The sequence below is a fragment of the Tursiops truncatus genome, chromosome 17 (assembly GCF_011762595.2).
Source record: "Tursiops truncatus isolate mTurTru1 chromosome 17, mTurTru1.mat.Y, whole genome shotgun sequence".
NCBI lineage: Eukaryota > Metazoa > Chordata > Mammalia > Artiodactyla > Delphinidae > Tursiops > Tursiops truncatus.
In genome coordinates, this window is record NC_047050.1 from 1,747,772 (window position 1) to 1,771,653 (window position 23,882).

At 39.3% G+C, this 23,882-nt stretch overlaps 1 protein-coding gene across 2 annotated transcripts in view; it reads left to right on the forward strand.

The window, feature by feature from the left end:
* SNTG1 (syntrophin gamma 1) overlaps positions 1-23,882 on the forward strand; it is a 199,812-nt gene that overhangs the window by 98,038 nt on the left and 77,892 nt on the right. For both annotated transcript variants that reach the window (XM_019925443.3, XM_033842929.2), the window contains exon 11: positions 8,569-8,607. In XM_019925443.3, the coding sequence (XP_019781002.1) occupies positions 8,569-8,607 (39 nt within the window). The remainder of the gene's footprint in view (positions 1-8,568; positions 8,608-23,882) is intronic.

Here is a 23,882-nt window from a genome sequence, read left to right on the forward strand (position 1 = left end):
CACCCCACGTCCAGCCAGGGTCCCCGCTGCCTGCACACCCCGCCTCCGGCCAGGGTCCCCGCTTCCTGCACACCCCACGTCCAGCCAGGGTCCCCGCTGCCTGCACACCCCGCCTCCGGCCAGGGTCCCCGCTGCCTGCACACCCCACGTCCAGCCAGGGTCCCCGCTGCCTGCACACCCCGCCTCCGGCCAGGGTCCCCGCTGCTCACGTGTGCAGGCGTTGTGCGACCTGCTCTAACACTCATGCCAAAGACACGCTTGTTTTGCCAACTCTACCAGAGGGTTCCTGAGGACAGGGATCTGGTACCCTTGGCATATTCCCTCCACGTCTGACATACAGTCATTTCTGGAGTTCAGTGAATTCATGGAAGAATAAGAGCTCTGAGCAAAGAACTAGACATTTATAAATGGCTGCAACTTACTTTTAGCTTTTAGGCTTCTAATTCACAGTAAGATTGTGTGTGTGTGTGTGTGTGTGTGTGTGTGTGTGTATTATATATACTATGTATGATATATACCCTATACATGCTAATCGTAAGGATGGCGACAGGTAAAATTGAAAAGTTCTTGTACTAGAAAAAATAAGAAAGTTCACTTAGGTATAACACTGGGTGGTCATCCTGATGGACTCTTAATAGACAGGTTTTTAAAAGCAACAAGGCAGGCAATTACATCGTACCCGTGGGCCTGGGGAATAACCAAGGTGGCCAGGGCGTAGAATCCATAGTCTGAGAAAAATGGATGAAAAAATTGAGCTGAAATGTGGGCTCCTGAGGCAGAGATCATCTTTGATTCTCCCCTTTGCTGGTGAAGGCAGTTTTACCAACAGCTGCAGAACGGATGTATCGCCGTGATGCACCCACACTAACATCATGTGTCATCAGGAGGACTTACATCGACGGAATAAAGATCTCTCCGGGTCCTTACACACCTGCTAACTAACACTGGCCACAAATCTCTAAGGAAATTGGGGGACCGTTTCTTGTTTCCAGAAGAATTATTTCCTTGGATAAATCTTCAAAATTAATTTTCATGGGAAAATATACCTTGTGAGCAGGGTCCTGCAGCACCCATCCTGAGAGCACATCACTCATCAAAACTGACGTGTACGTGAGGTTGAAAAAGTGAAAGTAATAGAATTAGGATACAATTTTTTAAATGTAAGCTCGTCGCTTATCATTTTTTGTTTTCTTTTGTTTTGTTTGTTTTTGCGGTACTCGGGCCTCCCACTGTTGTGGCCTCTCCCGTTGCGGAGCACAGGCTCCGGACGCGCAGGCTCAGCGGCCATGGCTCACGGGCCCAGCCGCTCCGCGGCACGTGGGATCTTCCCGGACCGGGGCACGAACCCGTGTCCCCTGCATCGGCAGGCGGACTCTCAACCACTGTGCCACCAGGGAAGCCCCTCGTCACTTATCTTTAAACATTTAATTGGAAAATAATCCCTAAAGACGTTTAATGTAGGAAGAGGAAAACATTTTAAAAGAATATTTGAATATCCTATGTATTTTTCTTTTTGTCTAAAGAGAATGTCAAAAGACAACATTACCGCTTTGGTTTCTGGATACAACTGGTGATGCTAAAATTGAGTATACAAAATTAAGGAATTAAAAAATAAGAGTGATATTTAAAACAAATGGATGCTTCTATTACTCCAAATTTTATTTTTAATAAATTAAATCAAAACAGATCTTTATTAAAACCAGTTGTGTAATTATTCTCAGTTTAACAGACCTGCAACAACTAGACTTCCTTTAAGGGGTTTCCATCATTAACATTCAATTAAAGGTTTTCAAAGAAAAAGAGGGACACATATTATCATTCCCCCCAGCATTTAAAGTGAATATTATTCCTTAAAATACAGTTCATAGGGCTTCCCTGGTGGCACAGTGGTTGAGAGTCCGCCTGCTGATGCAGGGGACACGGGGTCGTGCCCCGGTCCGGGAAGATCCCGCATGCCACGGAGCGGCTGGGCCCGTGAGCCATGGCCGCTGAGCCTGCGCGTCCGGAGCCTGTGCTCCGCGACGGGAGAGGCCACAGCAGTGAGAGGCCCGCGTACCGCAATTAAAAAAAAAAAAAAAACACAGTTCATAATATTTAAGCAGATGTTCACTTTTGATGTTGGGTAAATTATAAAGTAGTAGAATCATCATTTTATTTTCTGTTTGAGTGTAAGAAGTATAATCTGAAAAACACTTGTGAGTATTCAATGCCTTTATACGTGACCTTCAATTTTTTTAAGGGGAGTCGCAAATTTTAAATTTAATTTTAAATTTAAGTTCTAATGAAAATTCTCTAATGAAAAAGCTACTGGATTTAAATTAACCTTTCAATAATATAAGAATATACTATTGCATATAATAGAGTTTTAAAATATTTGTTTCTTTAAATAAGACTTCATTAATACCAAAGATTCCCATAAGAAAAAAAAATCACTAATGTAATAGAATAAAGTAGGAAGGCAAAATAAATGGTGAAAATGTTTGATAAAACAACATACCTCTTTTTCTTAATATTATTTAACATCTACAAAAGTACGTAGATGGTATGCCAAAAGTATTCTTCTCAGTAATAAATTGTAAGAGCTTGAAAAAGAACTGTCTTTTCTATTCCATTTCATCCAAATGTGAAGATTCTTCTCACGCTGGGTTTTTAATGTGTTCTTTCCCTTAAAAAATTATTCAAACTTCTCTTCCTGCAAGAGTATATCTATATTACTTCATTTTTATATCTACTGGGCATGTTGTTTCCTAGAAAATCAAACACTAAACCCTATTTGCCATTTGACGTAACAGAGTTGGTAAAAATATATCTTAAAATATGTGCTTTCATAATAATTTTAGACTTTAGGTATTTATTAAAGTTCAGAAGAGAATAAAAATGAAAATTTATTACAATAATAATGGTATATTTATTGCTAGTGTTCTTATTAGTGTGTATGTTACATGTACATTAAAATGTGTGCTTTTGTTGACATATATAAAATAAAATTACCATCCTCTTGTGTAGATGGTATATTATCCTTTGTCGAGCTAACATTTAATCATGGACATTTTCCTAGCTACATTGAATGGACTAATAGGTATTTTGCTATTTGTTTAAATCATAAATAATGAATGGATTATTATTTGACATACACATCATTTAAAATATATCATTAATGTAATAGCGCCGTACGAATTTTCTGGCCTATTAATTTGTAAAAGATTGCTTATTGTATCTTAATATAGGTGTCTAGGAAAAGAATCAAAGACTCTACACGTTCTGTAGTCTCATAAACTAAGATTGATGTCTTAATCCAGCTAAATCAGGCGGGGCTGAACTTTCTGTAAGGCTCTGCTTCTGTTTCCTCTGCCCCAAAGGTGCAGCCCACCCTCCCCGCCCGCCCCAAGCCTGCGGGCTGAGAGCATGTCTATTCCCGAACACATCTACGCCCGGGCTCTGACTTCTCCTGGCTTCTCTCTCAGCACAGATTTACAAAACTCTGGTCTGTGTTCAGAGGTTCTCAGATTAATTTTTTTAGCCTTTTGTCCTGTTCAGATTCAGACTCCAGCAACTGTCTTGAGGTGAAAAGCAGTGTTGCATTTGAAGCCTCACAGATCTCGCGTGTTGCCCCTGTAAACCCAGGAGAAGATACATGCTCTGCTCCTCTGTCCACATGCTCTCCGTCTGGGCGTCTGTCCCCGAGCCTGCCTAGTGGCCCTGAGCTGTCAGCTCGTCATCTCATCTCCGGAATCGAAGCCACGCTCCCCCTAGTTACAGCGGGAGCTCTCAGAAGTCTTTAAACAAAGTGCTTTCACTAGGTTTATCTTTCCATTTCCGTGGCCCTCAGTAGGATGGTTGAGGTGCCTCAGGCCACCCCATCCCGTCTTAAATACGTGTGCGTTAAGTATGAGTTGCACTGGGAGTTTGTGGGTGATACATCGTTTTCAAGTAATTAACCACCTCTTCCAGCTTTCTTCTCTATTCAAATTTAAAATACAATCTTTATCATTAACTCAGTAATATATATTTTAGATTCAATGTTTAAGTTTCTATCAGAAGTCATTGTCACAATTAGTTTGGCAGGGTAAAACCCTGTTTTAATGATTGTAATTCTGTAATGCATTCAAATAGCCCCCTGAGATTAACCTTAAACACCTTTGGGTGTATTTGACCTTTTATTCTTGATGGGCCCATAAAGGTCTAAAAATGGTTGCACTTAGAATAGCACCACCAAATAATATTTTAATTTGGAAGAAAGTTGACATTCAGCAATGGATCTATAATTTCATATTAGGTTGATTGTTATGAATTTTATTTTTATTAGGTTGATTAAAAAGCATTTTGTTTTATTTCTCTTTTTTTTTCACATTTAGGAAGATTGTTGATTTGGATAAACGTATTTCATATTCAGACACCTTGAAATCACTAAGTCATTTTTAATCTAATTGTCTTGGGTATTTATAAAGTAGACTATCTTCCATTAATGCCATGCAAAGCTGTTCTTTCTAATACTTTTACATTCTATTTTTACATATTATCTTGACTATAATTTTTAATGTCACTGTTACACATTAATGATAAGGGTAATTCTCATAGTCTCTTGTTAAATGGATTTTATATGTTTAATTTTTAACCATGGTATTTGTTAATTTGATAAAAATGCTGATTCTATATGATGTAAAAAAGCATTATTTTTTCTTTTACTTATTACATTTACTTTACCATTATTTTTATTACTTTGGGATTACATTTTTAGAAAAGATTTTGCATATCTTTGTAAGATTAAATTATTTTTCTTCTTAGCATAGCCATCCCATAGATGGGTTTCTATAAATCATGTCTGGTTCACAAATATGTCTTTGTGTTTAGTTCTCACTGTCTCTGAAAGTTAAAGTAAATGTCAAATTTACATACTGAGATTTGTCATAACAATTAAATTTCCAGAATTGAATTTCTGATACAAGTAGAACACTGTGTTATATTTTGGCATAGCAAGAATATGTCAGGTCTTAGTACTGTTCCCTTTAGTCCAACTGTTCCCTTTAGTCCAAAATATGTATTAATTTAATGATTGCCATTATTTTTGCATTTCTGTTGATTTTACTCACGTGGAAATCATTAGCAAAGTGTATAAATGGGGTTCTTTCAATCAATTACAAAGCTCTGAGATGATACTAAGAAAGAGGACTAAATCAGATGCTAGTTAAGAATAATCAGGATCTCTGAGCCAGTTGTAGATTTCCGGGTCAGAAAGGCGGGCATCCCAGGGGCCCCAGGCAAGAGTGGCAGCAGAAGGAACAGAGGCCCCCCTCCCCCCCACCACTGTGATTCAGGGCGGGGCTTCAGAGGAGGTGGGGCCAGCACAGGACACACCCCACAGGACAGCCGGCTGTGACTGACAGTGCTGGTCGGCCACGTGAGCAGAGGGGAGATGAGGTGGAAAAGACCTTCTGCAGTCAAGGGTTCTGCAGCAAGGGCAGGGCAAACACAGCTGGACCCACACACAGGGCCCAAGAGAAGGTCACCGGCCACTTCTGCTTGGGTTTTCGTGGCAGACCTGGTTCTTGGTTATGCAGTCCTCTGTGCACCTCAGGTAAACATACAAAAAAAGAAAGAAGACTCTTGCCAGGTGAAAAAGTGCAAGGGAGACAGAGGGAGAGAGGGAGGGTGGGAGAGAGGGAGCCAGCAGGTGGGCAGGGGGTGGGGGGTTGGTGAGAGCCAAGCCAGAGCCAGGCTATACCCCGAGTTCTGTACAGAGGGGACCCCGCCCCCCCTCACCCTGCGGAGACCACATCCCCGTAAACTCCCTGCGGAGACGTTCCTCCCGGGTGGCCAAGCGTCACCGTGGTCTCTGATGCTCTGACGTGTGTGGTCCCACTGGCGTCTCCAGCTCACAGCTCAGGAAGCTGCGTCTAGTCCTCCAGCGTTGCTGGGATTTTCTCACCAGCCTCGCAGGCAGGAGACATCTCGGAGCCTCTCCTGCAGATGGAAACACATCCTCTGCCTTAAGCTCTCCCGTCATTTGGAAACCACCCTTGACATGGGGATTCCATGAGCACCGGGGGAAGAGTCCAGAGCTCTCTCCACTGGGACCCCCAGACTGTGTTTTTCTGTGTCCAGTCCCTCAAGACTTGACCTAAGGCGACAAGTTGCAGGAGCCCAGATCCCTCGCCCCCCTCCCCCTCTGTATTTTTGTATCCACCGAGGAACTAGTCTTCCTCTGAGGTGAGAACTTGCTTTTAAATCATCAGCATTCTTTTCCTTCCCATTATGGTATAAACTCTAGGTATCGAAGCCATTACAATTACTATAGACATTCAAAGCTAGGAATTTAGATTTTTTTTTTTAGAAGTAACTTGCATTCAAGACTAAGCTAGAGGTCAAATACAAGAGTTTGACTCTGTTCTGAGATATTCTTTCTCTTCACTTGTTCAACAAATATTGATTTTGCCCCTACTAAGACCCAGGCCGACGTCTAGGTGCTAGAAGTGATGTATTTAATGAAACAGACAGAAATCTGTGACCTCGTGCTCTTGTTTTCTGGGGAATCATAATACAAAAATAAGTTAAAATAAAATAAACAGTATTAGATAATGCTAAGTGATAGAAGGGAAAAATCAGAAAAAGACCATTTTTAGCGGTGCACCGCTTGACATCTCTACCTTGCTACCTCTAAGCAAGGGTTGTAAAGAAACCTCAACTTTCTTTCTTTCTTGCTCACACCGTGGTAACTTAAAAGAATTCATTTGTTTTCTTTTGATCCTTTCACCCATTTTAATGAAGAATTTTGTTCAGGTTACCGTTTTTAATCTCAATTTTAAATTGTTCAACATATTCTCTGGTTGGACTCTATGAACCCAGATTAGCCACATTGTTCCCACCCTAAAAACCTAGAGCTGTATGTTACCAATGTGGTATGTGCACGTGTGTTTGTGCTATAAATCAGAAAATACTTGTCTAGTTCATTTAGGTACTGTGATTTTCTATTTAGAAGGAGATGTTCCAGTATGATTCAGAAAAAAATAGAAATCGGAGCACTGTGTGTTATTTTCTTGAACTAACCTGGAGGAGCCCATTCAAGCAAATTTGATGGCAGAGGCTTGATCGTGAAAACCAGTTTTCATTGAATGTCATTTTAAGTAAATACTGTGCCAAGAAGTGTCGTTTATTTACCTTCAGTCATACATGTTATGTCCTTCATAGAACTAAAATTACATGTTAGGGGAGCTAAAACATACACAGCTAGATAGTACTCACTCTAAGACAGTGGTCCACATAAAATGCTGATAGGATTTTACAGCAATCCTTAAAAACTAGTAAAAAGCATAGTTCCATGATGTATTCAATATGAATTTTTTGACTGGTAGTGAAACATGCTTAGGGGTCTGCTCTTCTCTGCCCATCTCCAGACTATCCTGATTTTAGCTGAAGGCACCGATAGTTCTAGAGAGTTCCTGCACTGATTCCTCACCAGAGCGAAAACTACTTGGAAATGATTGTAGCGATGTTAGAAGGATATGATATTTGTGCATGACCCTGCAGAGATCACACACCTATGCTCAAATTTTATTTTCTTTCACATTTTAAGTGACATATATTCTGCCAGTAAGTCTGATCTCGTATATCAGCCATTTGTGCCTCCAACTTTGTGCCTCACGTTCATCAAATTTCCTCTTAATTCACGTTTATCAGTAAGACAAAGGGAAATAAAACTAAGAAAGGAAAACCAAAATAATTCAACAAAACATATTCTAAGTGAAAACAGTCTGTGTTTAGTCTGATGTAAGAGTATCACACAGGGAGCATCATTTAAGCTTCTCTAGAAAACCAATGAAAAATAATTGTTTTTAATTAGTAAAAATTCTGTTGAACAAAGATTTTTTTGTATTATAAGGTCATTTGTCTAAATCTGATACTCATTTTCATTTGGCTTTTAAAGTTTGTTTACATGACTTAATACAGAGGAAACTCTTTCTCTGAAGACTTATTTTAAATTCTTATGTCGTGCCAATAAATTGTCTTAAAGTAAATGTTTATTTTATTTGAGGTCCTGACTAAAACTATTTCGGTACGTGTACATTATCCTTTAGTGTTTGAATATTCCATTTCTTCTGTTCTCTTAAGTGTTAAAACAGATCGAGTATAATATGATTTCAAAGTGAAAAAATAAATTATAAAAAGTTACTCTAGGGCCTTCCCTGGCGGTCCAGTGGTTGAGACTCTGTGCTTCCACTGCAGGGGGCACAGGTTCGATCCCTGGTTGGGGAACTAAGATCCCACGTGCCGCGCGGCAAAGGTACTCCTTATTCTCAGCAGATTCTCACTTAACATTTTATGGAAACATAGGCTTTTCATTTCTTATAAAGAGAAAATTGTTAGATGGAAATCTTTCCAAAATGTTTCTATATGAAATTTGGGATAATTTTGATAGTCAAAATACAAAAAAAGTTCGTAATTCGTGTTAGATATGCAATAATTTTAGTAAGTCAACGTAAGTATCAGTTTACATAAACTCACTAAAAATAGATTCTCATAAAATTTGGGAGATCTCGTGTTCTCACTTTTATTGTTTATTTATTATTACAGATTAGAAAAATCAACAGAAACTTCCCTGTAAACCAGCAGGTAAGATGGAGAAACACTCGCAAAGCCGAGTCGTAGGTTTCTTTCATTTTATCTATTACGTTAATAGAAGATAATCTTGATTGCATTTACTTTTATGTGGAAATAATTGGTACTGTCATTTGCCATCTTCAGGAAAATACATAATTTATTAGATTTCTTTCATATTATATAATATACCTGGTTTTTCTAATCATACTAATAAGAAAAGCTTTTGAGCTAAGTGAATTAAGTCAAAACTATTTTGACAAAACAATTGTATTTATCTGAACGCAGTGCTGAAGAACTTTGACAGCTGTTTACATAAGACAGTTTTACTGTATCCTAAACATTTGGGAGACCTATGTTTAGTTGACCTAAAAGTTAAAGGGAATTTTCAAAATTGGCTGATGGTGTTGAACATGAGGCTAAATTAATGTGTGGAATGAAAATAATGTCCGATTAACCAAGCTAAGAATTTAGTTGACTTATTGGACTAATAATTGATGTTAGAATAAAATAATTGATTATAAAAATAACTGGTTCCACTTACAATTTTATTTTGCTAAACTTAACTTTCATTGCTTCCGTAAACATAATATAAGCATTAATCAGAATAAGAAAAGGAAGCGCAGGTTCAGCTTGTGGACTCAGAGTCACCCTGTCTGGCACGTGTGACAGTGGCAGGGAACCCATGGCTGGACACAGACGTCTGACACTTGACATCAACCTCAGTTTGCAACCGCTGATCAAAATCTAAACACCTGCGATATTGATTCATAGATGGTACACCCGGCGCAAGTTAATTTCCATGGTAAAATTTTAAAAATAATCTTCAGCTTGTCAAAACAGGTTGCTTTTCTTATCTAAGCCTCAGCTCCCTCATCTGTAGCATTTGTGTAAGTCTAACTATCTCACATGTTTATTTTTGAAAAGTAAATGATAACATGTAAATTTCTTAATATATGCCATTATTTGCATTAGTGTATTAAGTGTTTAAGTGTGTTCTTTGCAGTAGAGAATTTATGGTCTGGTATAAGTTGTATCATTAACGACACCCAGGCTGCCCGCAGAGCCACATGTGACCGAGCTAGGAGTGATCAGAGCCTTGGAGAGCGCACTGCGCCTACAGCTCTGACCTGTCTTCCCCTTGGTGTGGCCCCGGGTACCCGGCACGCCTCCTCGGGCCCCGCATCTGAGCCAGCCGGGGCTCTGGGTAGACACACAGCAGTATGGGTGTGTTTGGGGCCTTGTTCATAGCACAGAGACCAGGCTCCAGCCCAGAGCATCTGATGCACTAGCTCCGGGATGATGCCTGGGAAACTGGCTTTGTTGCTCCCATCCCGTCCCAGGTGATTCTGAGGCTGGGAGTGCACAGGTGACATCTGGGAAAAACAGTTTAACAGTTTCGCAGGGCTAAAGCAGAGGGGAAAAGTCATTAAGGATAAGTTATTCAAATAGAAGCCTCAGCCGTGAGGGAAGAGTGCCAGGCCCAGGACTAGACAGGGTCGTTTCATAGTCACAGATCTATGAAAATGTAGACCTACTCATTTGGGGAATCCTTGTCAAAAATATGAATGAAGAATATTTCCTTAAAAATGACTCTAATGTTTGTGTTATCACTTCCCTTGCCCTTTAGACCCTAAACATGTGAAGTGTTTTTTGTTTTGTTTTGTTTTTTGCGGTTCGCGGGCCTCTCACTGTTGTGGCCTCTCCCGTTGCGGAGCACAGGCTCTGGACGCGCAGGCTCAGCGGCCATGGCTCACGGGCCCAGCCGCTCTGCGGCATGTGGGATCTTCCCGGACCGGGGCACGAACCCACGTCCCCTGCATCGGCAGGCAGACTCTCAACCACTGCGCCACCAGGGAAGCCTGAAGTATTAATATTTAGTGTAATTTAATTACTGTGAATATTTCATAACCCTGACTACGCCAGAGCTATGCTTTATTTATGATGGCAACGACATGGAACACTTCCTACACACGCCCTTCAGTGACTTGGGACAGTCCTCGCCACCTCTGCATGTATCTAGGTTTTGAATAACACGGAGCGAAGTCATAAGAATCTGAAAAAGCTTGCATATAGAACAAATCATAATAAAACCTGTTTAATATTCTAACTCATACATAATAAACACAGATAAGCATAAGCATTTATGGGTTTTTATTTGCTAGCCTTTTAATGTTATTATTATTATAGTGAAATTTTATTTCATATATCTTAGTATCTCACAATTATGAAATTATAGTGAATTCTTCTTGGCACTTTAATAACTGAAAGCGGGAGTTAATAGATTTTTCCCTCACTACCTTCCACCACGTTAATGAAGTCTTTGAGGAAATAGGATTAGTTTATAGTTCAACATTCATGTATATGCATAACAGGAAAAACTCACCTGCGTAGTGTGAGAGCGATGCATTAGGAGATCAGGGTACATCCTCTACTTAAAATTTGAGCCGCGTTAAGGAATAAAAATGAAAATCATACATAATCTCATTTCTCATCCAGATTCAGCATTCAGACAGGACTCTTACCTTGGACTAGTTGCTTTCATCTCAAACTTCTTCCTAACTTAATTTTCATGTAGTGTTCTCTGAAGCTCAGATTTGATATAAATATGTATGTTTATACATACGCTTTTTATTAAATAACTCAGACATAATGTTAAAGTATTTAAGTCCCCTCATATCTGTGATACTCTAGGTCTCAAACAAAACCAAAAAGACATCATCCAAGATACATTAGAACAGAACTCTCCTGCTTCCTATGGGATTTGGTTTTGATTTTGTGCCGCCCGTGTGATACATGTACCCCAACCAGAGAAATTAAAATAAAAGCAAAACACAAAGGGATCTGGAACTGGAAAAAGTCACTGTGCGCAGCAGGGGCCAGTGCTGGGGACGAGCTCTTCAGGGACACCCTCCCATTCCAGGGGGCATGAGACTCTCAGTAAGACCACCTCACGAAGAAGAGATTTTAATCAGACGTATAAACCATATGAGCAAATAAACCATTAGAAGGGAAAGTATAGTGTGGACATTAAAGAACAGTCCACAACTATTTTTACTTATCATGTGTTGTGTTTTTTTAAAAAATAAGGGAGTGGAAACTGTAAGTCCAGAACAGGAGATGGTGTCCAAAAATGTGGATTTGCAAAAGAACCCCACAGAAGTTCAAAAATGAACAAAATATGAGTATATTTGACATTATAATCAATTAACCAATTGAATAATAGCACAGATACAAATGAAGATAAAATATGTAATTGGAAATAGCACATCTGAGAGTATCATCAGAATGCAGCACATACAGAAAGGGGTGAAACTATGAAAGATAATGTAAGGGTTGAAGTTTAGAATGAGAAGCTCCAAAAAAGGGACGTTCTGCAGAAAGACTGGAAACGTGTGAGAGGCGGCGTGTGAAGAGAGACGGTGGCTAAGCGTTTCCATACGTCATGAGATAAGGAACCACGCCAGCCCCGGAGCCTGATGAGGACAACCAGAGCCACGCCCCCGAGCGACCCGAAGCAGCCTGCACGTCCCGTCAGTGCGATAGTGACCCGCCATCAAGAGGGTGAGCTGCCTCACCTGGCACCTGTCTAGAAGACTCTCCACGAAAGTTCATTAGGTGCCAATGGCAAAGTGAAGAGCAGGGAATAAGTAGCCGCTATCTTTAATAAAGGGTGAAGCATACACGTTATTGTGCAAGAATACAGCACCTCAAGAAGATGCGCAAGAACCTGGTAAAGCGTCTGTCTGTAAACCTAAGTTGGACACACAGTGACACTGCCCACCACACCGTCTGTGAGGATGTCTGTGACATTGAATGGGATCTGTTGTCTGCGCCTCGTTGTATGAATATGACTCGTCCTCTGTGTTAACTGAGCACGAAGCCAAGACTCCTAACCTTCTCTACAAGGGTGTCCAGGAGGGCATCAGAGCAGTGAGTCATGGTCAGTGACTCCAGGCCCCCGTGAGGGTCTCAGTTGCATACGGAGATGCGGGTAACTTGGATCAGATGTGGCTCATAAATGCAAGTGACGTAGGCTCAGAACTCACTTTCTGGAGAGGTTGAAACAACAGTCAGCGTGATGTCGGAAAGCCTAGTGCAGAGGAAGAAAACACTGGCAGGATTGCTCAGGCTTCCGAGGCTGCTCTTGAGCATTTAATACAGGGAAGGGGCCTGTTCCAAAACCGGGGAAACGGGAGCCATGTCTTCATCAAAATTCAGGTGCAGGATGAGTCTAGGGTGGGTGTTCGCTGGTAATGAGAGAACCATTGCAAAGTCTCAGGCCACTCTCAAGGTGTCGGCCTAGCGTGATTCCAATGTGTGCTTTCTGAGTCTGGAAGCGTTAAGAAAGGCTTGGCTGAAGCTAAGCCTGTGGTGAGGGCAGAACTGCAGGGCAGTGTGGACGGCTCACGATGTCCTGAGTTTATGTTGCCTTGATTTTGAGATTTAGAACAGACGAAAGGAGTCTCTTGCAACAAAAGAAAAGAATAACTTCCCTGAGCTCTTGCATTCATTACCGAGAATGTATCCCTTGTAGAGGACATTGATAAATTGCAATATGTATTTGAAAATGCAAATGGAATAGTATGAATTCAATTGCTTATGATTTCATTATGGTCAGGCAAATACATAAGAAGACAGAAAATGTACAAAGCTAAATTTTAGCTATATTCTCCATATCTTAATGAATTGGTGAACACAGATATTTTGTGAAGCACAGATATCATCAATTAGATTTAATTGATGTATTAATGTTTATAAAAACCTTTAATACATTTAAATCTTCAGACATTCTCATATAATACTCTTGGTGAGAGTATGAATGGTTACAAAATTTTTGGAGGGCAGTTTTATATTAAGTACCAAAATTTAAATTGCACATTTCATTGGGCTCAACGTTCTTTTTTAAAGGATGTTAGCAGAAAAAAATTTACATGTAATAGAAAGATAAAGACAATTGTCCCACCAATATAGAAATGATTACATAAATTTGTTACAGTCACTCTGTAGATTATAATACCACTATACTCAAATAGGTCTACATGTACAGAAATTAAGGTTCAAAAAAAAAACACTCACCCACACGATGAATCCATCTGTTGGGGCTTTTTTAGGCCTATGTGCAAACATTTCTTTTAAAGGTTTAGGATGATTTCTACGAGATGGTTACCCCCGAATGTCTCCAGAGAAGGGTGAAGATCTAGAGGAGAGTGAAGATCCAATTTTCATGTTTTATTTTACATATTCTGTATGTTTGACTTATTTTTAATGAACATTTGTATAGATATTATTTATTAACTTAAAAGTAGATATTATTTATTAACATTAAAAACTTGAAGGACTTCCCTGGTGGCACAGTGGTTAAGAAACCGCCTGCCGATGCAGGGGACACGGGTTCGAGCCCTGTTCTAGGAAGATCCCACATGCCACAGAGCAACTAAGCCTGTGCGCCACAACTACTGAGCCTGCACTCTAGAGCTCGCGAGCCACAATTACTGAGCCCACGTGCCACAACTACTGAAGCCCGTGTGCCTAGAGCCCGTGCTCCTCAACAAGAGAAGCCACCACAATGAGAAGCCCACGCACTGCAACAAAGAGTAGCCCCCGCTCACCACAACTAGAGAAAGCCCACACACAGCAATGAAGACCCAATGCAGCCAAAAATAAAATTAAAATTTTCTTTTAAGTTCTAAAAATAATTTTAAAATAAGACAAAAATAATCACGTTACATATAACTTATTACACAAAAATAAGAAAATCTAGATGATTTTTTGTTACATAGCAATTCTTACAGTTTTAAGTAAATTTTGTCTTAATTATATTTTGAAAAAATGCCAATATAGTTCTGAAATACTACAGAAAAGCAGCACTTGATGTTATTGAATTTGAAGGAGATCCATTCTCTCTAGATTAGAATGCCTACAATTCTCACGCCATTTGCATAGCAAGGAATCAAGAAAATGTTTTTTCACCAAATGTGGAGACTTTTCTGGTTCATTAACTTTGATTTCATCCTCAAAAATGAGTTATAAATCTAGAGGGAGAGTTAGTTTGTCAAGCCAGCCTCAAAGTATATTCTAACAAATTGACATATAGTAGAATGTCATGACAACACATGTAGTTATTTTTCACTATGCAATGAGCAATGACCTATACTGAAATTCGCATTTTAATTACATGATCCTACCTACTGAGGCATGAGTTAATTTTAATCACAGTTTAAACAACAGGCAGATTTAGGAGAATAAATAAAATGCACATGCTTAATATGGATTTGTTGTAATGACAGAAACTAAGGTTTTTTTAAATGAAAATGATTTGTATTTCTTACACGCTGTATAATAGTATATTTTGTTCCATGAGCAAAACAATAAATGCAGTACATGTTTCAAAGCATATGCAAAATATAACAAAAAATTAGTACTTAATAAAAAGCTTAAAGGATTATGGTAATGTAATGTTTAAAGATAAATAGAGATGTTGGGGAGAAGTTTTCCTCTAGATAAAATGATGTAGTATATTTAGAAGTTAATAAATATTCAATATTCTATGATAATACATTAGAAGGAAAGGGGATCTGGAATAGATGTAGCTGTGGCTGGAAGAAGGAAAACAGAAATAAACCCTTGTTAGCTTTTTTTTTTGACGATTTAAGGCAGTTCAATTAAAACCTCTTCGGGTTTCCATGTGGAGAAGCTCTTCTGCTAAACCTTTTATAGGGACTTGAAAAGCGGTTTCTGATGTATGTCAGATTACGCACTGCGGGTAGAGAGATGAGAAATCCTCCTTTCACAAGAACTCACCAATAGCTTCCATTCACTCTGAATAACAGCAAAGTCTTTACAAGAAAGCATCATTTAGAGTTCAATCAAGAGGCAGAAGCCACTCCAGTTATTTGAACAGAGAGGATTTAATGTACAGACTTTTAACTAGATATCAAGTGTTAAACATGTGAATGAAAAGGTGGAAAAAAATCACTACGGTTTTCACGGAGGTAGCAGGAAGCAGCCTCACAGGTAGGTCTGATGCGATGCTGAATTCTGTTTGCTAGTAGTCTGTTGAGGATTTTTACATCTGTAATTCATCAAAGTATCAGCATTTAGTTTTCTTTTTTTTATAGGTTCTTTATCTGGCTTTCATATAGGAATAATGCTATCGTCATAGAATGGAGGTATTCCCTCCTCTGCAATTTTTTGGGAGAATTCGAGAGAGATTGGTGCTCATGTTTTTTAAATCTTACGTAGGATTCACCAGTGAAGCCATCTTGTCTTGAACTTGTCTCTTTGGGGAGGTTTTGATTCCTGATTCAGTCTCCTTACTATTTACACGTCTCTTCAGATTTTCTGTTTCTTCACGATCCAGTGTTGGCAGTTTGTGTGTTTCTAGGGATTCTCCCATTTAACCTACGTTATCCAGTGTACCCGCCTACAATTATTTATGGCACTCTGTTACAACACTTCTTATTTCTGTCAAATCGGTAGTAACAGCCCCGTTTCATTTCTGATTAACTTATTTGATCTTCTCTCTTTTCGCTTCAGCACTATAGCACGTACTTGTCAATTATGTCGATCTTTTGGAAGAACCAACTGTAGGCTTTGTTGGCTTCTCTGTTGTTTTTCTGTTCTCTAAATGTTCTTTAAAATGTAAGGTTAGGTTGTTTTCACTGGAATTAAAAAAAGTATAAATTTTAATATTTGTTAGAGAATGCATTTCATAACCTATAATCATAAGTTTAAGAGCAACTTCAGTGTAATTTATATCTCTTTGGTGCCATAAAATAAGGCAGTGAGGTTCTAGTCAGTGAGTTAGTTTTAACAAGACAATAACTGGCAAGCTTCACATACGACTTTAAGTAAACACATACTGTTCCTACAATATACTTTAAGTCCCCGAAAATACAGTGTCCTGTAACAACATTTATAATCCAAGGTTTACAATTCAATAATCCTTAGAATTATTAAACCAAACATGTCAAGGTTTTTGTTGTTAGTAGTAAATAGAACTAATAGAGAATAAGTACAAATTTAAGTCAAAATTTTTGATAACTTATATGTAAGTATTCACTTTCATCTCATTGATAAAAGTTATTTGTTAACCCAATGCTCTGCATTCCCCAAAATGCTTTTGAATCCTCAAACTTGTAGCATGGAATCCTATCTGAACTTTAATAAAAATTAAATTACAATTATTTTAGGCTTCCAATAACTTATTTCCTCTTTAGATACAATTTAATTGTATTAAAACATCTGAGTATCTCATAAGCATGAAGTTACAGAATATAAAAGAAAATATTCAATATAGTAATCAAGAAATGCAGTTTCCTTTGTAAGTGTCCTGGATTTACCCCTCCTGCTCCACGCAAACACTTTAAGAATTTTCACAAGCTGCCATTCTTCACATCATTTTTCTTTTTTTTTTTTTGGTTCGCGGGCCTCTCACTGTTGTGGCCTCTCCCACTGTGGAGCACAGGCTCCGGACGCGCAGGCTCAGCGGCCATGGCTCACGGGCCCAGCCGCTCCGCGGCATGTGGGATCTTCCCGGACCGGGGCACGAACCCGCGTCCCCTGCATCGGCAGGCGGACTCCCAACCACTACGCCACCAGGGAAGCCCCACATCATTTTAACATAAAAATATATACCAGCTTTTCACAATTTTTCTCTCTATGAAAAGAAATACTTAAAATAATTTTTATGTAATTATTTAAAAATAAATGTTTTCACTATGAGAAATTTAAAAATACTTCAAAAGAGAAAGAAGAAATATGGGTCTTATAATCTCAACATACAGATCTTATCGTGTTTAAAAAATTAATATGCATTTTGTGTATATATCATACATTATGTAATATTTACTTGAGATTTTATTTTTCTCATAACTTTAAAAATTATAGGCAATTGCCTTATTGTGAGCTTTTCCTATATTCTTTCAAAAATCTCATTTTCAGTGGTTCTATCAAAGTATGTAGGTGCAATCTTCTATTAATATAAATTAATTTTTCTATTTCACCCTCCCAAACATTGATTCAATAAATAGCCTTGTGTGTGCTTGTTCATATGAATTTCTGATAATTTCCTTAGAAAATTGCTAACAGTAGAAATACTGAGTCAGTAATGATGTTCATGGTTATAAGTATATATATATATGGTTATATCTCACCGAACTGTCCTCAACATTTGTTATAAAAGTATCGCCCTGCAGCCACGTTAGCGTGGAAGCTGTTGCCATTTGAATTTCAGTGCCTCACACTAGAATCGATGTATTTTCTCTCCTTTTGTGTGATGATCGAGTTCCTCACCTCTGGCAGGAAACCACTTCTCTTCGCCAATAATAGCAAGTAGCCTTGATAACTCTGTTTTGCAGCTCTAAAGGAATGTTTCATCTGCTCATGTATCAAGAATTTCTGTTTCTTCTCAGGGTCACTCTGGCTACATATCAACTGGTCAGCTTCTCTAGGATGAGCAAAATGGCCCTGGAGGTCATTTTAAGTCTGGGAGAGGGAATGTGATACTTGAAATTCTCTCAGAGAATGAGGTGAAGGCCAGTTAGGAGAGTTATCATGGTAGTACTTATTCTTAGAAAGTTTAATCATTTTTTGGTTTTTTTTAAGAAGATGTTGGGGGTAGGAGTTTATTATTTATTTATTTTATTTTTGCTGTGTTGGGTCTTCGTTTCTGTGCGAGGGCTTTCTCTAGTTGTGGCAAGCGGGGGCCACTCTTCATCGCGGTGTGCGGGCCTCTCGCTATCGCGGCCTCTCTTGTTGCGGAGCACAGGCTCCAGACACGCAGGCTCAGTAGTTGTGGCTCACGGGCCTAGTTGCTCCGCAGCATGTGGGATCCTCCCAGACCAGGGCTCGAACCCGTGTCCCCTGCATTAGCAGGCAGATTCTCAACCACTGCACCACCAGGAAAGCCCAGTTTAATAGTTTTGAGTTTAAGTCGTCCGAAGCAGTATTGATGCCACTTTATTGAGCTATCGGATTCTAGTCCTGAGGAAGACCTTCTGTGTTGTGTAACCTGATCCTCTATTTCTAGCTAACGAGACTTATTTCACACCTAACTCCCTTTATTTGTAAGTTAGCCCTTTCTATTCACAAAGTGCATTATTTAAAAGTTTCCTTAAAATGACAGGAAGTCATATTCCAGGCACTGTCTACTCAGTGACACCATGGTGTCCTCTGGAGGACACGAAGGTTTCTCTCTCTTCCATGTGGAGACTTTCATATAATCAAAGACATATTTCTTCCTCTAGGTCTTTTCTCCTATGACCTAAACATACTCAGTTTCTTTAGCTGTTTAATTTGCCACTTGCTTTCCAGAATCTTCAACATTTTTGTTGAACTTTTCGGAGCATACTTTAATTGACCCATTTCCCTGTTAAACTATGATTCCAGAATAATGACAATAACCATGGTCTATTCCTAAGCTCTTAACTTATCCTATTTAATCCCACGTCACACGTAAGTGTTAAGTTCTCTGACCCCACCTTGCAGATGGGGGGGACCCCAACGTCATGGAGGTAAAGGATTTTGAGCAGAATTACAGTTACTGACATGACTAAGTACTGGACCCCAGAAACGTGAATCCATCTAAATTACTTAGCATTCATTGTTTCAAATATAGCACAAACCACGTAGATCACAAGAGGTCTGTCACTCCCCTTGTTGTAAGCATTATATTTAATGAATATGGTGGAGAATGAAGTCAACACTTCTGACACTTACATCAAATCATCTACTTATATTAATCTTTCAGGCAACTACTTATTTTTTTCAGAACTGTTGCCATCATAGATTACCCCACCCTTACTCATGTAGTGAACATTTTAAGAGTAAGTGAATACTTTCACATTTAATTGTCTTAAATTCCATCGGTTTGTTTCCGTCTGACAGAAAGTACTTGTATCTGCTTCTCCACTCCAGTGTATTAGCTGATATTCCCAACTTTCTGCCACTGCATTTTGATTAGAATATTTTCTGCTTTCATCCAGATTAGCCATAAAATTGTTAAAAGTCACCAGGGTGTTCTTATATGTTTAGATATGATTCTTATAGCTAGGATGGGGATAGGAGTACGTGTGTATTAGTTATTTTTTAAACCTTCTTTTAGAAAACAGACGCCTCCTATCTTCCCTCTTCCGAGTGTCACTGTGGCAGTGGAGTCCAAACACTCCCTTTAGCCGGTACTCATTTTCAGACGGTCACCTCGTTGTTCAGTGTCTCTTCTGATACCAGAATTCAAACCCAGGCTTGCCTGTGTGAGAGCACACACTGTTCCAGGTTATTCTTCTAGATCCAGGAACTTCCTAGAGATACATCTGAGCATTCCCACACTCACAAGAATTCTGTGTGTCGGATTTGCTTTGCACAGCAACCTCCTTTTACTATATATTCTGTGTCAATTTGTCAAAGTATTTCACAAGTTCGCTGAGAGTATTAGTTATGGGCCGTTATTGGCTGCATGTCGAAGTAGGTGACAGGCAGCAATGCAAGTGAAGATTACACAACTGAAATCTAGCAAAACGTGTTCCTGGAGTGGGAGAAAGGACACAATCTCCTATGTTGTTACTTGGGTTTTATCCACTCGATCTGCCATGGAAAGAAAATGTAAATCAAAGCGTCAGTTTATTTCTTCTCATCGTTCCCGTTATTTCCCATTATTGATGTTGATGTTTTCTTATTTGTTATTTGTGATAGATTACACATTTTATTATTCTAAAGTGCCTGTCAGCCTCACATGATACTTTTTCCCCCTTTTCCACTTTTTTCTGATATAGGCAGGTATTTTATATTTCGTTTCTGATATCTCATTCCTTCCGGCTGGCATGTCTGCCTTTGCTCATCTTTTTATTTACAACTTTCCTAAATCACTTTTTTACATAGTTTTTGTACATGTTACATAGTGTTGTTTTGCTTAGTGAACTAATATGGCAGACAGCTTCTTTTAATAGATAAATTTACTTCATTTATAGTAATTAAAAGAAGAGATGTGGGCTTCCCTGGTGGCGCAGTGGTTGAGAGTCCACCTGCCGATGCAGGGGACACGGGTTCGTGCCCCGGTCCGGGAGGATCCCACATGCCGCAGAGCGGCTGGGCCCGTGAGCCATGGCCGCTGAGCCTGCGCGTCCGGAGCCTGTGCTCCGCAACGGGAGAGGCCACAACAGTGAGAGGCCTGTGTACCGCAAAAAAAAAAAAAAAAATAATAAGAGATGTGAGATTTAATTCTACAGTCATATTTTTATTGGTTTTAATAAATAAATTGTATTATTTAATACTCCCTGCATGTTCCTACTTTTAGCTGAGAAAGGTCTACCTTACTATAATCCTCTAATTCACAGTCATTCTCCCTTTCACTAGATATGAGCTATATAATCCCTAATTTGAAAAATGAGAGACTGCATACACGTCTTACTTTTCCTTTTCTTCGTGACCCTTCTTCAGTAAATTACTTTATATTTTTAGTATATTTATTTCATAAGTACTTGATTTTTAGCACTAAATGACGTTTTGATAACTGGTTATAGCAGATGATGACATTAGCGTAATTACACTACTGGTGGTCCCCTTTCCCCGACCACTGCCAACTATTCTTATCCATTTTCATTTCATTTTTTTTCACTTTCAACATTTAAATCCTCTTTTGTAACAATAACTGCCAATTCAATTTTAGTCTGGTTTTCTACAGACCCAGCACCATCTATGTTTGCTTTTTCTATTCATCTCATTTCTCTGGCAGGCAGAAAGTTACCTTCTTGTATTTTCTATAGGAAACTCTCTGGGGAATAATTTTTCCATTTGTTTGTACATGTTCAGCATTTTTAAACTGCACCCTTTATTCTTGAATAGCATGTTGGTAGTGGCAGAAAGTTCACATTTTTTGTTTCTGTCAGAGCACTACTCCACTGTCTTCTCGGGTTAAATTTTTCAGTCGAGGTGACTGAGGCTAAATTGGTTTTTCTTTCCCTAAGGAGGCTTCTTCACTGACCTGGCCAAGTGGACGGAAAGATCCTCTCGTTTTCTTTGAAGTTTAGTAGCTTATCAACTTAGGCCTCAGGATGGACTCTTCCGGTGCAATTATTCCTGGAACACAGTGTGTCTATTTAACTGGTAGATTCAAATAGTTGTACATTTTGCAAACTTTTCTTTAAATATATCTTTATATTTTTTTCCTCTTGCTTGAGCTTCTCTTATTCAGGGTCACTAATGGTGTCCATATTGAGTGTCCTTTACTTCTTCTCCATACTTGCCATTTTCTATTGAATCTTGTATATTCTTCATCCATTTCTACTTTATGTCTCTCATTTTCTCAATCCTGTCCTCCACTCCTAGTTGAGTTGTTGGCAGTGTCTATTTTGACAGTATGTTTCAATTCCATCTTCATTTCTGTGAAGTAATATCTTTTCCGTTTCTCTTCTGAGATAAACCAGCTGTTTCTTTCTCCCTCTTGCTTTACTGTCTTCCCTGTGGTCTTTAGATTTACCTACTTTTCTTGTTATACAGGGGAGATGTTTTTTTTTTTTAATTTCTCTAATTCATGCAAATTTTCATCACAATTTAAATTTTGATTGCAATCAAATTACATATTCTTTATCTTGAAATGAGAGTGTCTGTTCATCATCTCCCTTATCTTTTATTAAGTTTAAAGAGATACCATGGGTGTTCCTTTAAATGAAGTGAATTTTTCCTGGTCCAGCCTGTAGCAGAGGAAACAGCTCTAGCAGACATACAGAAACTTTCCTGAAACAGTGGTAACACAACAAATCCTTACTGACCATACCCAGAGAGTTAAGGCAACATACTGGTTAGGGAAAGAAAAACATTGCAGAATTCTGTGCGTGTGTGTGCGTGTGTGTGTGTGTGTGTGTGTGATACCATGTTTGCTGATATAATCCTGTGTGCCTCTTATGATGGGAAGTTATTTAACTGTGTCATCAATGCTATGCATCATCTCTGTATGCTGAGAGAATGACTGAAGGCTTAACGAATTCCCTGCTCACAGAAGCCTCGTCTCAGCCCTGGTCTGCTCTCCCCACCTTGTAAGAGCCACACCAAGCACTTCATTTTTGCCTTCACAGCCGCGTTGATTGGCCACCACCTGTGCTCATAGGAACTGCAGCTTCCTTATTCTCTCTGCTTTTTAGCATGCTATACTGTAATGGGCACATTTCATCATCCAAAAATGCCAGGGAGCGATACTGTCTGATGGACTTCGCTGCCGTGTCAAAGGAAACAACTATCTGAGCTCTTCCGATATTATTGTTCCATGTGACCTCACCACCCAGTCCAGGGCCCAAGCATGGGAAGTAGCTGATTGTTTTTTCAATTGATAGATCAGTTGATTTTCTCTAATATCTGAATAACTTTGTAATTATTTTCAAGATTCAGTTTCCCTTAGGCTTGTTGTCGGTGAGAAATCAGAGATGATAAAAGCTAACTAGGAATTTGTGAAAGGTTTAGATTATTTACATAGTTTCAGATAAATAAATCTATGCAACACTGTAAATATAAGATGAGCCTTGAAATCTTCATTTATGTCTCTATCTGTATCTCTGGGTGATAAAGGAAGGATATCAAAGGTTAAATCTCCTTGAAAGGGAGAGAAAGGTGGATTAACTTAGTTTAAGGTTTCAAGGGGAGACCAGAGGACAGAAGTTGTCAGTCTTGAGCCTCCAAATCCTGGCCATCACCGTGTGTGATAGTAAGGGCCGCGTGGTATCTAACCAAGGGCTTGGGGTTCTGCAACCAAACTTCTTATCTCCACACTTCTTACCGGGTGAGTGTCCTTGGTGGTTGCCCTAAGCCCTGTCTTCTAGTTGCCTTATCTGTAAACCAGTTGTTTTAAAGTATGATGTGATTTAAGAGGTGTAAAGGGCTCAGCTTTCTGTCTGGCACATAGTAAATATACCAGCTTTGGTTATGTGCTTTATATATAGATATTAATATTGCAGAAACATGAGGCACCTGGGTCACGGGAGAAAGTTCTCCATTGATTCTCACAACCAGCTCTTCCGCCGAAGGAACATCAGTGTCAGTGGCCGCACCCAGACTGCGGGGGATGCGATGAGAACGCCTGGTGGCAGCTACGCCCCGGAAGACAGATGGGGGAGAACGGCTTCTCTGTTTACACAGGGCCGTGAAACCACTGCCCCCAACTGCTAGAAGGAGACAGAGACAACCTGTCTTTCTGAGGCAGGATGGAAAGAGCCCTGGGTCTCCACCTGACCTTTTAAAATGTAAATGTCACTCCAAGGGCCAGATAAACCCAGGTGTCTCTGAATTTTGTGACTCAGAGT